At 36.5% G+C, this 19175-nt stretch overlaps 1 protein-coding gene across 23 annotated transcripts in view; it reads left to right on the forward strand.

Moving 5' to 3' along the window:
• Positions 1-19175, forward strand: part of SEMA4D (semaphorin 4D) — a 191849-nt gene that overhangs the window by 111846 nt on the left and 60828 nt on the right. For 17 of the 23 annotated variants that reach the window (XM_069087782.1, XM_069087790.1, XM_069087789.1 and 14 more), the window contains 2 exons: positions 1721-1785; positions 16704-17073. In XM_069087782.1, the coding sequence (XP_068943883.1) occupies positions 16965-17073 (109 nt within the window). In that variant the 5' untranslated portion in view covers positions 1721-1785; positions 16704-16964. The remainder of the gene's footprint in view (positions 1-1720; positions 1786-16703; positions 17074-19175) is intronic. The other 6 variants (XM_069087797.1, XM_069087800.1, XM_069087799.1 and 3 more) reach the window with 2 other exon arrangements.

Below are 19175 nucleotides of genomic sequence, written 5' to 3' on the forward strand. Positions count from 1 at the left end.
CAAAGCTTGTCTCTGCCCTGCTGCACTTTTTGGTGGGACAGTGGCCCAGCTTCATTTTACTTTGGTTCCCCTAGGCCCTTATGTTTACCTCTACTTTCCAGGTTAGGTCTCCTTGAATTTTGGAGGCTTGATCTTCAGGGCCTTCTCTGGCATCTGAGTACAGAGTATTTTTTAAGGATCTCAGAGCTCCTAGACCTGCATTGTCCCATTTTGAGTGCTACAGCCCTGTACTAGCCCTTGTTGCCTCTCTCTGGGACTTCCAAAGTGTATCTATCTGGAAGGAAGGGTTCCCCCCAGGGCTTTCCTCTGTTTGGCCTTCTGTTCTTGTAGCCTCTGGACAGAGAGCATTACTGGCTCTACTTATCCTGGAAAGGCCTGGCCCTCTTTCCTATTGCTAGAGGGTTTCTGGCTGACTTTTTTGTGCTGTACAATCTGTAGTGGAAGAAATCATTGTAGTTTTTCACTGGAATTCATTGTTCATTCAGTCTGATGTGAATTTATGGGTTTTGCTGCTGTGATTGTAGCTGGTTTGCCTGCTTCCAGTAAATGCGCCACTCCTCACTTCTTTAAGAGTTTATTTTCTTTCTGTGTATTTCTTGTGTTCTCAGAAGAAAGTGGTTTCCCTAAGATATGCTTGATGTGTGTTTGTGTATATGTATATTTGGGAGGCATAAAAGGAGCTGAGTGGGATTACAGTCACCCAAGCACACGAGAAAGAGAGCTGCTTCTCTTCTGTGTCACTGGACTTTTTCCTCAGCTCTGGACTTTGTAAAACAAAAGATTTTATTGGTACATGTTATTATAGCCTTTCAAAGCCTGGAAAAGTTTAAATAAATTTGGATTGAGTCATTTTCTTTTGGGAAGCTTGGCTTGTAGGAGAGAATGAGGCAGTGGCCTCAAGCAAGTTTCCTCTTTTGTCTTCCTATTTTTCCCATTCAAACTCCCTCCCTCCACCCCTCCAATCTTCAGAGGGCCATTTGGGGTGGTGACCTAGAGATGCTTAAAGAGAAGAGATGTTAAGGAATGGCTCTGCTCACTTGAGTGTGAGGACCAGGGAAAGAGACAGAAGAAGCTAGCTCTTCTCAGCCACACATGTATTCGTTACCACTGTTGGAGTAATTAGACATGTTCTGCTAGGCTCCAGAGGAGGCAGCCAGAAACAGTGAGCAGAAATTGCAGGGAGGTTGATTTCATTTGAATATAAAGGTTCATAAAATATAGTTGGGTTTTTAGATATCATCTCCTCCCTTCATTTTACATAGGAGGAGCCTGAGGCCTGAGTTTAAATGATTTGTCCAAAGTCGCACAGGTAGTAAAGCTTTCTAAGAGTTAGAGAGCTAATAAAAAATGGAATAGTCTGCTTTTGGAGGTAGTACAAAACTAGAAGTCTTCAAATGGAAACTCCATGATCACGTGTCATGGACGAGATAACTGTGGAATTAGGACTTAGAATTAGGACTTAGAGATTAGTTAATTTATGTGTATTTTTATTTTTAAAAAACTAAACACATCGTATCTCAGGTCACCTATCTTATACATACACTTTTATATACATAAAATCTGATGTTGTATTAAAAATAATATTTTGCTCAGGATTCTTGAATTTTTTATTATGAGAGAGAATTTTCCCCAAGTACTGTTTTAGAAGTAGTGCTGAGCAGATTTTCATGCTTGAATATTTTTAAGTGCTTAAATGAACTTTATTTGCCATTTGTTTCAGATAAGAAGATCTCCTAAGCTGCATCCTGTTTCCAGAAATAACCTGAAAGTTTGAAAAACTGTAAGGTACTATTAAAGATGATTTCATTTTATGTTTTATACTCTCACTTCCAGTAAATTCTTGAAAATTTCCATATTGTTTCAATAAACCCTTTATGAGAGGTAGCCATTATAAATGAAACCACTGAGGGCAAATAACTCACTTCTCTTTTAAAAATTTTCTCTTGTTGGAGGAAAGATTCTATTTTGGTTAGTGGTAATCTTAAAGTCAGCGTTACTATTTAGGTTAGTGGTAATACCCAAAGTCAATGTTACTCCACCATTTCCTCACATTTATACTTTTTTCTCTCATAATTATCTTTTCCTCTCTCTTTATACCTCTTCTCTTCTCACCTCCAACTTTTTTTTTCTATCATTTCTCCTAGTTTAATTCTATTTTTTTAAATTATGCTTAGGCTTTTGAGTGGTACTAGTCAGTGTGATTTGGCTTTCCTTTTTGGAATTCAGTATCAAAATGGAATGCAAGTGAATGCTACCAATGGCAGTAAGACAGTAGCCAAATTAAATGCATAAATAATATGGCAAAGAAGGAACAAAACTATCCTTATTCATTTATGGCATGATGGAAATCTTTAAGAATCATCAAAAAAACTGAGATAATTAATAACTTCAGCAAAGTAGCAGTATATAAAATGAACCCATAAAACCCAATAGCATTTCTGTTCTTCTCTAACACCACAATTCAAAAGCTTTTTTCTGCAGTGCTCAGCTTTCCTCTTAGTCTAACTCCTACAGCAATGCATTACTACTGAAAAAAACCATAGCTTTGATTATATGAGCCTTTGTCTGCAAGGTGAGGTCTCTGCTTTTCAGTGTGCTGTCCAGATTTGCCATAGCTTTCCTTCCAAGGAGCAAGTGTCTTTTAATTTCATGGCTGCAGGCATCATCAGCTGCAGTGATCTTTGAGTCTAAGAATATAATATCTGACACTGCTTCCATTTTTTCTCCATGTTTTCTAGGAAGCAATGGGACCAATTGCCATGATCTTAGTTTTCTTAATGTTAAGCTTCAAGCTAGCTTTTATACTTCCCTCTTTCACCCTCATAAGAGGCTTCTTAATTCGTCATCACTTTCTGCCATCAAAGTGGCATCACCTGCATTTCTGAGATTGTTGCTGTTTATCCCATTACCCTTAATTCCAGCTTTTGATTTGTCCATCCTGTCATTTCACATGATGTAATCTGCATATAAGTTAAATAATTAAGGGGCAATATACAGCCTTCTTATACTCCTTTCCCAATCTTAAACCAATCAGTTGTTCTATGTTCAATTCTAACTATTACTTCTTGACCCACATACGGTTCCTTAGGAGATAAGTAAGGAGATCTGGTTCTCCCATTTCTTTGAAGACTTGCCACATTTTGTTGTGAATCACACAGACAAAGGCTTTACTATAGTCAATGAAGCAGAAGTAGATATTTTTTTTTCTGAAATGCCTTTGCTTTCACCATAATTCAGTGAATGTTGGCAATTTGGTCTCTAGTTCCTTTGCCTCTTTGAAAACCAGCCTGCTCTTCTGGTAAATTATTTATCCACATATTGTTGAATCTTAAGCAAAATCTTAAGCATAATCTTGCTGGCATGTGAAATGAGTACAACTTTTTGATAATTTGAACATTCAGTGGCATTGCCCTTCTTTAGAATTGAGATAGAAATTGATCTTTTCCAATCCAGTGATCACTGTTGAGTTTTCCAAATTTGCTAGCATATTGAGTGAAGCACTTTAACAGCATTATCTTTTAGAGTTTTACTAAATGCATAAAACACTTGGGGAGTCAGTCTACCAAGGCACATTTTCTAATTACTTTTCAAAATGATCTTCCCAAAGTGAAAGTCTGATCAAGCACCCCCACTGGCTCTTTGTTACCTCCATGATCTAATATAAAATATTGTTAGGTTTTGAAAGCTCTTCAAAACCTGGCTTATTTCTGCATTTCCATTCTTCTTATACTTTATTACCCTCCACATATTCTTCAACCCAGTGACAATGTCCTCCTTTTTCCTGACCGGTTTTATGCCTCTTCATTAGCTGTCTCCCATGCCTGGAATAATATTCTCCCTCCTCATCCTTCAAGTTTTAGCTAAAATCTCACCTTCTACAAGTGATAGATAGATAGACAGACAAACAGATAGAGTTGTCATATCTCCCCCATTAAATTGTGAGCTCTAGGGGCGGCCAGGTGGCTCAGTGAGTAAGAGCACCGGCCCCAGTGTCAGGATGACCTAGGGATCGAATCCAGGCTCAGATACTTAGCACCACACCCAGAAATAACTGGCCGTGTAACCTTGAGCAAGTTACTTAACCCCAATTGCTTAAAAAAAAAATAAATTGTGAGCTCCTTGAGGGCAGGGAATGTTTTTGTCTTTCCTTGTATCCTCAGCACTTAATCTGGTGTCTAAAACATACTGAGCATTTAATAAATGCTTGTTCACTTACTGACTACATATATAGTCTCTCTCTCTCTCTCTCTCTATATATATATATATATATATAATATAGTCAATATAATATATAAAATTTAAGCTACTCTTTAAAGAGATAAAGAACTGCTTAAATAACTGGAAGGATAGTGCTGGACTGTATCAATATAATAAAAACAATGATAATAGCAAAAATAATTTATAGATTTAGTGCTATACCAATCAAACTAGCAGTGGTATACTTTGTAAAGCTAGATAAAATAAAATATTCATTTAGAATAACAAATGTTTTGGAATCTCAAGGGAAATACTAAAAAAAAAAAGTATGAATCAAGGGAAGAATAACTCTTTTAGACCTTGAATTATACTCTGAAGTAGTAACCATTTTGTGCTGCTGACTGTGCCTTCTCTCCTACTTCACTGCAATGCAGTCACCTTCCTTTAGGTCCTCTGGAATATTTGTGGTCTAACTGGAGCCACATCTAGGTGCACTTGCTTGCTTTAAGGAACCTCTGTTTATTTACATTAGCCCTGTGGATGAACTGGCCTCTCTCTAGGTTCTCTGAAACTTGGCAACAATAATTTAGGCAAATTGATTTTAATTATATTTACCTGTCCATCTCCTCAATTTGTTTCTTTTCCATCTGTCCAATTTATAAACAAAGCACAATTACAGAAAAGAGAATATATTCTAGGAAGGGGAGTGTGGTAGTTTTAGGAAGCATCCATCAAAAATCATTACTTGCTCACTAGTTAGCAGCTCAATTTTAGGTAATACAAGTTTCCAGAATCAGAATTTAATGACACATAATAAATAATACCAATCACCAGTCTGTTTCTGTATTAGCCCTTTCTTGCTCTGTCATGTTCCTCCCCTTTTACAGGCCAAACTCAGGTGTATGAACTGTCCAGAATCAGTATCAGAACAAAGGCTTACACCTTGTCTTCCAGATTCACAGTTGTCAAGGATACATAAGTCTATTCAGTCAGCAAACATTTACCAAAGACTTAATTTTAGTGTGCCCGGCCACTTGCTGAGCGCTGAGGGTACAAAGAAAGGCAAAGTTTTTATCCCTGTCCTCAGAGAGTTCACATTCTAATAGAAGAAAGAGAGGCTCTTTGGGCATGCCTTATAGGCACAACCTCTTCACATTTATTGTATCTGCTGTGTGGAAAATGCTATAAATTGCTGTAGAATATAAAAAGATAAATCCTCCAGTACCCCAGAATTCATTTTGGTTTTGATTTTTTTGTACCCCCAAGAATTTAGTACAATGTTTAGCATATAGTAAGCACTTAGTAAGTACTTTTTGATTATTTGATTGATCCCAGACTCTTTACTTCCCCTCACCCCTCATATTTAGTTATTTGCAAGTCTAGTCAGTTCTATCTTCATATCACTTTCATCTTTCCTCTTCTCTCCTCTCATACAGCCGCCACTCTAATTCAGACTCATCACTCTCACCTGGACTATGCAGTTGCCTCCTAATAGGTCTCCCTTTCTTGAGTATGGCTCCCATTATTATCTTTAACTTAAGAGCCTACTTTTGCAGGCACTTAAAAGTTGTCATATGATCCTAAAAATGACTGTGATGAGTAATAATTTAAGAAAGCTCAGATCACTGTCTGATTTGCCTGCTTTACAGAATGATCATTGCATGGTTCCTTTAAATAGTAGAGCCCCTTCTACATTTAAGTGCTTATTTTTAGATTAACTTGATAGGGGTAGGCTTAGAAACAGAGAAGCTTAATGGTGTCAGCAGCCATTGCTAATTGGCAATAAACCAAAAACTAAGATAAGGTATCTCTGAAGGTACAAGAAATGAATGGGTATGTATAATGATGTATGTGTTTATTTTTATATAACATTTCAAACTGTTGTATAAACAGAAGTGTAGGTTTAATAGTGTTTTTGCCACAATTTATTATTACCTATATCTAAAATGATAAGTGCCTTCAAAACTACCACTAAAATTAAGCCAGATTGATTTTTGAAATTATATATTCAAGTCCATCTCCTTGATTTATCTATGTTTCCATCTCCCCAATTTATAAATGAAACACAGTCACAGAAAAAAAGGCAAGAGTATGTGCTAGGGAGAGGAGAGTAAAGGTGAGAATGGTTTTGGGAAGCATCCAGCGTCAGAAAATCATTGCTCACTCACAGTGTTTCAATTTTAGGTAATACAGGTTTCCAGAATTAGAATGTAATGACACATAATAAAGAACACCAGTGCTGAGCTGAGTCTCTGATCTCATCTCCACGGGCACTTTGCTCCCTCAGAGCAGATTTTGCCCCTTCCACACCTTCTCATCTTCTGTCATCCGTGTTCTTGTTTTTCCAGACATTCTTTATTGAGAATCTACCAACGTGCTCATGGTCTTCTTCCTCTGCTTTTTTTGATGTCTTGAAAATCTTAGGATGGCACTTATGCTATCTGTTCTTCTCATTCTTCCTAGATGACAGGGCCACCTCTTCTTCCAGTCTTACGTGTCATTGATGATATTTTATGCCATTCTTGACTTGTTGATGTTTGCAAGATATTGTTAGCAATATCTTAATTACATCCTGCTTACAACTATCATGTGAAGAATCCATGGAAATCCCTAATTCCATGTTTTCTAGCTATATGGTAACCATAGGGGTTAATGTTAAGGAAATTGGCTTAAATTTAGTGGTCTTTCTAAAAAATCAGAAGTTTGGGGGGGAAAGCAGAGAAGGAAAGAGAATAAGCGTGTATACAGCACCTGCTATGAGCCAGGCACTGTGCTAAGTAAGCACTTTTTACAAATATTACCTCATTTGATCCCAACTAATGCAAAGCACTCTTCCTAGAAGAAATGCTACCTATAGCAAAAAGATAAGAAAGAGAAATTGAGTTAGTAAGCAGAGTCAGGGTAGAGATGTTTCCATTAAAATTAATATAAACAATTAACACCTAAATTTGAAGTACATAAAATAAACTCACAAGAACCTCAACCCCTCTGTATATTACCAAGAAAACCCAGTAGGAATTTATAGAAAAAGAAATTCTCTTCAAAGTAACTGCATAATATATCAGAATTTGAACCCACCTTCCAAAACACTGGAACTGTGTGAATGTGCAAATTTAAAATACTCTTTGCAGAAATTAACTCAGATGCACATAATTGGAGAGATAGTCATTGGACTGTGCCAATGTAATGAAAATAGCAATCATACTTAATTTTAAAGATGCAGTGTCATTCAAATCAAATTGTCTTGGACTTACTTTTTAGAACTAGTTGAAATAGCATGTCTCTCCTTTAATCCTCCCATTTTTCCTCATCCACACATCCTATCAGTTGAGAGCCTTGCCTTATATATATATATATTTTTTTTTTTTGAAGGGCAATTGGGGTTAAGTGACTTGCCCAAAGTCACATGGCTAGTAAGTGTGTCAAGTGTCTGAGATCGGACTTAAACTCAGGTCCTCCTGACTCCAGGGCTGGTGCTCTATTCACTGTGCCACCTAGCCACCCCAACCTTGCCTTATATTTTACTGAAAAAATTGAGACCATTTGCCAACAGCTCTCCCTTCTCCCCAACCTCTTTATCTCATTTCATTCAGATGTCTTCTGCCACTGTCTCCTACACCCATGTCTTACACGAAAAGATGGCCCTACTCCTTGCCAAGGCAAACTCCTCCACCTGCACAAGTGATCCCATTCTATCTCCTTCAAATGATTACTCCCTCTGTTATCCCCACTGTTTCACTTGTCTTTGATCTCTCCCTATCTGCTTACTCATTCCCTGCTGCTTACAAATATGTCCATGTTTTCTCCATACTCAAAATACTCTCATGTGATCCTTCCGTCTCCACTGACTCTCATCCTGTATTGTCTTCAGTCTTTCATGGCTAAATTCCTTGAGAAGGCCACTTACAATGTGTGCTTCTATTCCTTTCTTCTCACTCTCTTCTTAATTCCTTTAATCTCCCCTAATTCCCAATCTGGCTTCCAATTTCATCATTCTACCAAAATTGCTCTCTCTGAAGTTACCAGCTGTCTCTTAATTATCAAGTCTAGTGGCCTTTTCTCAGTTCTCATTCTTTTTTACCTCTCTGCAAACTTTGACACTGCCCATCACTCTCTTTGTCTTGATACTTTCTGTCTTTCTAGATTTTTGTGACACTACTTTCTTGGTTCTCCTGACCTCTCCTCAGTCTCCTTCACTTGGATCTTCATCCAGGTCATACCCACTAACCATGGGTGTCTCCCTGGCTCTGGCTAAGGCCCTCTTCTCTCCTCCTTCTGTACCACTTCACTTAGTGATCTCATCAGCTCCCATAGATTTAATTATCATCTCTGTGCTGATGATTCTTAAATCTGCTTATCCAGCCCTAATCTCTCTGCTGACCTCTGAGTTTATACCTGTTCAGACACTTTGAGCTGAATGTCCAGTAGACATCTTGAACTCAACATGTCCAAAATTGAACTCACTATCTTTCACTCAAACTTTCTTCTCTTTAAAACTTGCCTCTTACTAGCAAGTGTGACACTGCCCTCTTTGTCAACAAAGCTCTCAAACTAGGTATAATCAGTCCTCTCTACTCCTTATTCTCTCTTGTACCCTATACCTAATCTGTTGCCAAAACCTGTAAATTTTTACTTTATAACATCTCTTAAATATACCTCCTTCTTTCCTCTGCCACTTTGGTGCAGGAAGTATTTTGTGTTCTTTGGTAGATCTATCCCAAAATATTTTCTGCATTTTATAGTTATTTTGGATTGAATTTCCTTTTGTTTTTTGCCCCATTTTGTTATATAAAAAAATGCTGTTGATTTTTGAGGATTTATTTTGTACCCCCAAACCTGACTGAAGGTGTTAATTGTCTTAATTATGTATCATCTTTGCTGATTCCATAAGTTTTTCTAAGTAAATGTCCTTAGCAATAGGGGTAGTTTTATTTCCTCTTTACCTATACTTAACTAATTTAATTTTTTTCACTTGTTTTATTACTAGCATTTTTATGGTATGATTTTTTTTGCCTTGTCTGATAGTATGATTAAAGTCTTGTTTTTTTAATTCATTTGTTGCATAATCTTATTTTGCTTCTGTCCCTCATTTTTATTCTGTTTTTCTTATCTTTTTAGATGTGTTTTCTTATAAAGAACAGGTTGTGGGGTTTTGTTTTCTTTTTTAGTATGTCACTCTTTTTCATTTTATTGGTTTTAGTCCATTCACCATCAGAGTTGTTTAATCCATTCACATTTAAATTTGTTAGAGTTTTATATTTTCCTTCATTTATCTCTAGTATTGGTGGGGCTTTTTTTAATTAAGATGTTTTTTTTTGTCCTTCCTCTACAAAGAAAGTACTTTTTCTTTTCAGTTATTTTTAGATTAATCAACTTTTAAAGAAGCTATATTTCTGCATGATTTCTCCTCCTCACCCTAGAGTATCTCCCCTCCTTTCCCCAAATTTTTGGCATCTTATTATTTCACTGATTAATTCATTTTTCTCTCTTTCTTGTATCGTTAGTTAAAACTTAGTTAAAAAACTAAGTTACCTTAGTTTTGCACCTCCCACCTCATTTAAGTAGTCAAGTAAAATCCCTTTTCACCTCCCCTTCAACGTGAGTTGTTTGTTAGAGTTTTAAAAATCCTTTTCTATATCTTTTTAAAAAGGGATTCCCTACCTCCCCCCTTCTCATTATTTCTCTTCTATTTTGGGTTTTATTTTTAGATTCATGGCCTTTATATTTAATTTTTTCTTCTTTAATATCTATATTCCTTATAGAATAAAGCTTCTAAAGCAACTATTTTTGTTTTTTCTTCTAAAGTTTACATTTAGTGCTTTTTATATACATTTGTCCTTTTCCCTCTGTTGTGCCTTATTCTTAGAACTATCAGTTCCTGTAGGAGATAGGGAGCATAGAAATATTGTTTCATGATAAAAATTGTCTTGTGCCCCTTATTATTAGATTCATTAATACCCCTTGCCCTCCACATGATAATTTTTGTTCCTATTGGCTATCATTTCTCTTCTCTGGGCCCATATCTTCCATTGTTCTTGATGAAGTTATTTCAAGGGCCTTTGATTCCCATGTTCCTGAGACAAGATTGTCTCCATGAAGGCAAAAAACAGTCTGCAATAGCAGAAAGGGAATTGCTGAAGCACACATCCATGGGTCAGGTTGTGCTATTATGCTAGAGCGTGGGATAGGGTGTGTATTTTAGGGATTAGCTTTCTCTGCTGTGAATTCTTTGTTAAAGTTATAGTTTAGACTGTGGAGACACCTGCAGTTGCTTACTTCTTGTACATAATTCTTATTTTGAAGAGGTTTAGGAAGTCATGAAAACTGGAGGAAATTTCTTGCCTGCCATTTTGTTGATCACGTGACTTGGAAGTCTGGGGAAGGAAGTAGACCTTTAATGAAATTGAAGACTTCTGAGCATTCCATATGAAAAGATCAGAGCCGAGGAGCAATTTGGAAATAATAGTAAGAAGAAAATAAACAAAAAGTAAAGAGAAACTTAAAATGTGTGATCAGAAAATGTCTTTAGAATAATTTGCCTTTTATTAGGACATTTAAAGCCTCAAATATAGAAAAGCAAAAATATTGAGCATATTCTTTATTGAACTTAATGAAATAAAAATTATATATGGCCATTAAATAAAAGGTTAAAAATAATCTAGAGACCAAATAACCCTACAGAATTGATTAGTCAAAGAACAAATCATAGAAATATTAACTAATTTCATTTAAAATGGCAACAATGATAAAAAATTACAAAATTTTGGGGATGGGGCCATAACAGTCTTTAGGAGAAAACATATCTCTGAATGAAGTTTCATCAGTAAAAGAGAGACTAAATCAATAAATTTGGCATGTAACTAAAAATATAGTAAACCAATAAATTAAGAAACCTCACTTAAACACAAAAATAGAAATCATAAAAAAAAATTAATAAAGATGGATTAAAAACCTATTGAATTAATACATAAGACTAGGAACTTGATTTTTTTTAAAAAACCAATAAAATAAAAACAGTATCAAAAAATAAAAAGTAAAAAAATCAAGTGAAGGAGAAATAAAGGATATTATTATTAGAAATTGTTTTTTTAACCATATGCCAGTAAGACTGACAACTTAAATGAAATGGCTAAATGTTTACAAAAATAGAAAATACCCTTGAGCAACAGAACAACAAATAGATCATTTTAATAGCCTGATCTTAGAAAAAGAAATTGAAAAGATATAAACTCTCTCAAAGAAAATGACCAAATAGAGGGATTTACAAGTGTCTCCTATCAAGTATTTAAAAAATAATAATTCCAATATTACACAAACTGTTTATAAATATAGAAGAAGAAAGGTTTTTACCTAGTTCTTCCTTTGTTATAGGTATGGTCTTGATACATAAAACCAAGGAGAGTCAAAACAAGAAAAGAGGCTAAAGCAGTTCATCATAAGGATTTTACACTATGGATTTATACCAGGAATTAACAATTATTTTAATTTTAGTAAAATTATAAATATTAGTGACTATTATTAAAAAGAAGTAAAAAATCATATTATTATATCAGTATAAAAAGCTTTCAACAAAATGTAGAACCCATTTCTGTCGGGGAGAAAAATAAAAAAAATATAGCAACAAATTAATCCTTCCTTAACATGGTAAATAAGAACCACCATTATATGAAAAGAGGACAAGCTAGAGCCCTTTCCAGTAAAAATAAGGACATAGGAAAGATGTTCATCATCATTTTCATATAGTGCTAGAAATTTTATATAGTAGTATGACAGTAAGACAGAAAAAGGGAATTGAGGGAATAAGCATAGACAAAGAAGGAATAAATTATCAGGTTTTTTTGTAGATGCTAAGATAGTATACTTCGAAAACCCTGGAGTCAATTGAAAAATTAATTGAAGCAATTATTATCAAAGTTGCAGGATATAAAGTAAACCACAGCATTTTTGTATTTTACTGAAAGAACTTATTTAAGGGCAGCTAGGTAGCATAGTGAGTAGACCACCAGCCCTGGAGTCAGGAGGACCTGGGTTCAAATCCAGCCTCAGACACTTAACACAAAAACTAGCTGTGTGACCTTGGGCAAGTCACTTAACTCCAGTTGCCTTCCAAAAAGAAAAAAACAAAAAAGAACTTATTTGGATGATATAGAAAGAGAAATTCCATTCAAAATAACTACAGAATAGACAAAATACTTAAGAGTCTAACTGTTAAGATATCAATAGAAACTTTATGAATAAAACTACAAAATAGTAGATACAAGGTAGTTAAGCACACTTAAAGGAAGGATTCCTTAAACATTTTTGTGTCATAGACTCCTTTGGGAGCCTGGTAAATCCTGTGAACCTTCTTCTCTAAATAATACATAAAATAAAATATATAAGATTATAAAATAAGCCAGTTATATTAGAATACAATTATATATATAAATACACACATTTTTTTTAAGTTCATGGACCCTAGGTTAGGCACTTCTACTATATAGGATGTAATGAAAAACAAAAATCAAGGAGTCCAAGAATCATCCAAATGAAATCTTCTCATAACCACTCAACAGAAATAAGGGACTATCTGTAGATTAACCCAGCCCCAATTAATATAATCTCTCCTAAGTACAGAATCTTTATCAAAGATTAATAGTTTAAAAATAAAACTTGGTTAAGTAAAGCACATTAAGCAGACTTTAAAAATATCTGGATAGAATATTGAGGAGACTCCAGAATAGTCTAGTATTATGTTTCATGTGATATCCCCAAATTTTAAAATATTAGACACTTTTGGTAATTACAGTATAACTGGTTTCTCACACACACAGACTCCATCAGTTTGCTCGACTGTTGCAATTTCTTCATGTACAAAAAGCTAGTATGAATCCAGCTAGAACAGATCATGTCAAACTAATCTTTTTTGGATTAGTTTTTTTGCTGAACTGTGTGTGTGTGTGTGTATGCTTTCTTCGGATTTAGCAAAGGCTTAACAAAGTGTCTCATGCTCTGCTGGTGGAGAAGATGAAGTGATGTTGCCTAGATAATGATATTTTGGATTCAGAACTGGTTGGGCAGCCAGACTGAGACAGCCACTGCGGCAGGAGGTCTCCAGTGGGATATCCCAAGAATCTGTTCTTGGTCTTGCTCTGTTTAAATCCCCCCCCCCCCCCCAGTAACGAAGCTGGTAGGAATAGCTAACACACTGATGACAGTTTGGATTCACAGGTATCTTGAAAGTGGGGAGCAGAGATATCAAACATGGGCCAGTACAGTCAGTACCAGATTAAAATGTAATTGGGAACTGGTTAGCAAAATAAGTAAAAATATAGTACAACATAGATAATGTTCATTTGTATTTTCTAAGTCAATGTATGGCCTGAAGGGATCTGTTTCTGTTTAACACCACTGGTCAGGAGCACTTGTCTAAATCTAGTAAAATGAAATTAAATATGCTTTAGTTTAAACTGGCATGCAAAAAAAAAAATCTTCCAGGTAGACACAACAGTAGTTCTGAGAAAGGTCTTGGGATTTCAGTGGACTGCAAACTCAATATAAGTCATCAATTTAGTGTGGTAGTCAGAAGACTGACCTCTCTACTGGAGAACAAGTACAGGGTAGATGTTCAGGGACAGAGAAAAAAAGTGTGTTGATCTCAAATGAGTCTGCTGAGAGCTCAATCCTTCCTGATCACCTGCACAGCTTGGCCAAGAAGCTGATCATTGAAACGCTCCACACAGACATTGCCAAGCTCGGATACCTGATCCAAAAATACATCCCCTATAGGACATTCCAGTGCATAAGGCAGGACATAATCAAACACATGGAAGCCAGCCAAAAAACTGGAGATGTCGATAATGCCCCAAACTTTTACAGCCTTCTAGAGAAAATAGACACTTGTCAGAGACTACTGACTTGGATAGAAAAGTAGAAGGTTCTGGATCAGAACTAAGGAGATTGTGTTGAGCAAATGATGTCCTTATTCTTCCAGCTTCAAGGGAAATGGGACTTGAACCTGAGTATTCCAGTTCTCATAACCAACCCAGTAAAGGAGAAGAACAGAGGAACAGGAGCACTATCAAAATGTGTCCATTTCCTCAGGGCTGGTGACCCCCCATCCAAACAGTCCCTAGTAGCGAGGCATCAGGAGTGCTCTGAAGTTCTGAAGATTGCTCAAGCAAGGGGGAGTGAGATGGAGGCTATCTGGAAGACTGATCTGTCCACCTCCAGTTACCCAGTGAAAAATGAAGACCCTTGCAGGTGTCATCTGGTCCTAGATCGGGAAATGGTTAGCAAAATAAGTAAACATACAGTACAACATAGATAATGTTCATTTGTATTTTCTAAGTCACACAGACATTCCTTGGATGGTAGAGTTAGATGCCCATTCCTCCTGCCACAGACGCCTAAAATCCCCACGGACAAGGTTTTGCTGTGTTCGGCAAGATTGGCTTGAGAGTGTGATGCTGTTTACGAAGACTCTGCTACATGAAGATATGGGGTGGGGAGTGGAAGGTAGCAAGGGGGTAGAGCTAAGTTACCAAGGTAATAGCCACAAGACAAAGCAGCTGTCCCTTGTGGGGAAGGGGGATGATGGTGGCAAAGAAGGCGGCAATGGAGCGCCATGCTAAAGTAAATATATATTTCTTTTAAAAAAAAAACAAACACCTAAATATGAGCCAACAATTTAATGTGGTAGCCAAAAAAACTACTGCTATCTTTGGCTTCCAGGCAACTAGGCTGTGCAGTAGATAGAACATTGGGCATGGAGTCCAGCCTCGGACACTTACTAACTTTGTGACTCTGGGCAAGTCATTTAACCCTGTTTGCCTCAGTTTGCTCATCTGTAAAATGATTAGGAGAGGGAAATGGCAAACCACTGCATTATCTTTGTCAAGAAAACCCCAAATGGGACCATGAAGAGGACTGAAATGACTGAATAATTATCTTTGGCTTCATTAAGAAAGGCATAGCTTCCAGTAATTGGGAGGTGATTGTCTCTGTATTCTGCCCTTCTCAAAGCTCATCTGAAGTACTGTGTTCAGTTCTGGGTACTACGGTTAAGGAAGGGTATTGATAAACTGAAGTGTTCAGATAAGGGCAGCCAGAAGAGTGAAGGACCTTGTGAGGCCATGTCACATGAGGGTCGTTGAAAGGGACTAGATATGTTGAGCCTAGAGAAGAGAAGACTAAGAGGGAAACATGATAACTACATGTATGTACTCGAAGGCCTATAATACGGAATAGGGATTACAGTTGTTTCATTTGGCCTAAGAGGGCAAAAGTCCTCAAGAAGCAAATTTGGTCTTGATGTTAAGACAAAATTCTTAACAACCAGCTCTGTCCAAAAGGTGGTTGGATTTTCCCTCATTGGCGGTCGTGAAGCAGTCTGAATGATCCCCTGGGGAAGATCTTAAATTGGGAATTCATTTTGAGTGTCGGTTAGACTAGGTGACTACTATGTTCCCTTCTAACTGTTAAACTCTGTGATTATGTCAAAGATAAATTATGTGACAGTTGTTTGAGACTAATTTCACAGCATGGCTAGGTTTTTTTTTCTCTTTTGCTCATTTTGAAGCTTCTTCTCCAAAGTATAGAATATCTCTGGGTGTTGATTTATTCCCAAGGAGTATTTGTGAACTGAATTAGAGAAGAAAAGAGAAAACTACAGAACCACCTGTTTAACTTGGTTATAGAGGAAACAGAGAGGGGGAATAGGAACCATACACCCTTCATCCTCCAACATCTCTGTAATCACAATTTTTGTCTTTTCTGACTCAGTTTCAGGAATCTTTGGCAGAAGAATAGATAGGTAGAGCTCTCTGCCTACGTGGTCTTCCTGCATAGATAGATAGAATGCATAAAAGCCTGGTTAAATGCAGAATGTTTGGCAGCTCATAACTTACCAGTTTATATTTCTTTATAATAGTCCATTTGCATTTTCCCTTCTTTTACCAAAATTGCCTTTGTTACATACACCAGAGTAGGACTCGTATTTTATCCTGGACATCAGCAATGCCAATGGAATAGACAAGGGAATGTTCCAAAGAGAAGCGAATAACCGAATTGGTTTGTACAACTTTTAATTTCACTGCCACGTAGAGAATTGGTGAAATCTGTTTATTGATCACCTATAAGCCTCTTTCTGTAGGTCTGCACTGCACTGTGTGCTAGTGGATTAGTGAGGTCAGGAAGGCATTAAGATCTTGGATTTTTCTTCTCTCAGGAGTCTGGCAGCAGAGAATCTCTCTGTGTTGGACAAAGAATTTCTTTTCTTGTACCTTTCTAGTTCAGGTATTTCAAATCATTTCACAGTGGAGAGCAATGAATGATATGGGTCTAAGTATGCCACACTGTAAGTATCCCTTTCCCTTTTCCTGCTAAGCTTTTTTACAATAGACTTCACAAAAGGGAACCTATAAGAGACTGTCTCAGAGACAGGGCCCACAAAAAAACCTGAAAAGCAGATGTGATTGCTTCATGATTTTAATCTTTTAATCACTTTCATTTTCAATCCTCTACAGTTATATTTTCTGTCAAGACCGTGGAGAATGTTCTTCAAAGGCAACATAATATTTAAGAAAACCCCCATGTGTGGAGTTTCTCTTCATCTGACATACTGGAAAAGGAGTATTCCTTCAGAGAAATAACCTTTTGGAAACTTCTATCTATGAGTTTATTTGCATGTTTTTAATTCTTACTTTGTTGCATTCAACGATATTTCCCTGTGATATACAAAAAGTTGAAGACATTTGCTCCTGCAGCTGCTCAACAGTTACCACCCCATGAAGATGCTTACTATGGCTTTAAATGGACTCTTTATAGCTTTGGTTTTGTCATTTGGAACAACACTCGCTTTTGGTCCAATACCTAGAATTACTTGGGAGCAGAGAGGTAAGAATAAAACTTGAAGAGAGATGTTTAAATTTTACTGGGGTTTTTTTTGGGGGGGGTGATTTTTTTTTATGATACATAATTATGGGTTTTTACCCGAGTGCTTATTTACTTAAACTTTAAGCCTTCAACTAAAAAGCTATTAAGGTCATTTAAGCTGCTAGCCATTAAGCGTTCAATTAGAATTAATTGCAAGGACAGTCTCCTGCTGTAGTTCAAATTTATTATTGTATGAAATCATGACTAGAAGAATATCATGTAAAAACTTATTACTAATAATTGTAATTTCACATATCATAGAGCTATTATGATATATTATGCTTTAGAAGCTTAGTTACTAATGTTAATTTTCACATTTAGAAATAAAGATATGCCCGTAGAGGTCTGTCTCTATAAGATCTTATTTATTATTATTTTTTTAAACAGTAAAAATTTATCTGTATCCTGGTTTGTAAATGGAACTGTGTAGCCATTGCTTTGATTTTTAAACAACAAAAAGAAATCTAAGAGTAACAATGTTCATTGTCATATTTTTTTGCTGCTACATTAAGAAAATAATAGTTCTAAGCATTTTATGTAAATGCTATGGACCAGAACAGGGGTGGGGAACCTGCGACCTTGAAGCCACATGTGGCCTTCTAGATCCTTGGGTGCGGCCTTTTGACTGAGTCCAAGTACAGAACAAATCCTGTATTAAGGGGATTTGTTTTGACAAGTTTGGATTCAGTCAGGGGGCCACAGTTGAGGACCTAGAAGGCCATATGTGGCCTAGAGGTGGCAGTTTCCCTCTCCTTGAACTAGAACATTGAAATGATGTCTAACTCCTTAAATTCGGCATTAGCATCTTAGCTTTATGAAAATTGTTTTCTGTGGTTACTTGTGCCTCACAGAGACAATGGTCATTTATTATCTACTATTTCACGACAGAGTGGATTTAACAAAGGTTTTAATAAAGTATCCCACACCGGGCTTGTGTAGAAGATGGAGTCATGCTGACTAGACATAGTGCAATGAACTGGGATCTCTATGCACCCTTAAAGACTGTTTTTAAAAGCGGTGTTCACAGTGATCTCAGCACTAAAAATGTCTTGAAAGAAGGGATACTTCTTTCAGTAAGGGATAGTTGCACATCTCTCCTGACAAAATTTGGGAAAGTAGAGAGTATTTAGTAATCTCTTACTGTGTGGAGATCTAAGTGACATTGACTGCTTGAGGCCAGTATTAGGAGGGAAAATGGCACTGGCTCTTCTTTGAAAAATCCACCACTATCTTTTATGTAACTGTTTCTATTGTCCTGGGCAGTAGATATAGATGGGAAATAAATGGTATCTATTTTAATGGTTTTTAAAATCCTGAAGGAAAATGTTTAAGTGACTACATGGTACAGTAAAAAAACAGCACTGACCCTGGAGTCTTAGATGACATGCATTCATATCCTGTTTCTGATTCCTAGTGCCTCTGAGAAGTCTTTAACCTCCCTGAGCCTCAGTTCTCTTGTTTGTAAAAGGAGGAAGCGTCTCTGGCCTTTTTTAGCAGCAGATCCATAATCCTATCATTCTGTGGATATGCAGATCCTCAAAGTGAAGCTCTTGGTACCTTAGCCTATAGTCCCTTAAAATAAAAACCCCTTAGCTAGATAAAATTTAAATGGATAATTGTTATTATGAAGCTTCCCAGATATTTGGTGTGGTGTTTTGCTTCTAAACTACCCTAATAATGGGCATTTTCAGTTAACGCTTTACATGTAAGTTCTTAAACAGATTCAGTGGAGGCAGTTTGGTATAGCGGAAAGACAGCTGGGTTTAGAATTAAAGCACTTAATTTTGAATCCAGGTTTTGCCACTTACTACCAGTGTTACCTTGGGCAACGAATGTAATCTCTCTGGGCCTCATTTTCCTCATCAGTTCAATAAGGAAATTGAACGAGGTGGCCTCTAAAATCCCTTCCAGTTCTATCCCAGTACCTTCTAAACTATTATCCTATAATCCTATGAAGTTGGGTTATGAATTTTTTACTTTAACCCAGTACCCAAGAAAGGTGAATTGGGTCAAATATATTAGTGATGAAAGTAGGTACTTCTCAAACAGTCAAGATGCCAAGC

Source organism: Petaurus breviceps, unplaced genomic scaffold (assembly GCF_028583685.1).
Source record: "Petaurus breviceps papuanus isolate PSGF00001 unplaced genomic scaffold, PetGlider_PUasm1.0 183, whole genome shotgun sequence".
NCBI classification, from domain to species: Eukaryota; Metazoa; Chordata; class Mammalia; order Diprotodontia; family Petauridae; genus Petaurus; species Petaurus breviceps.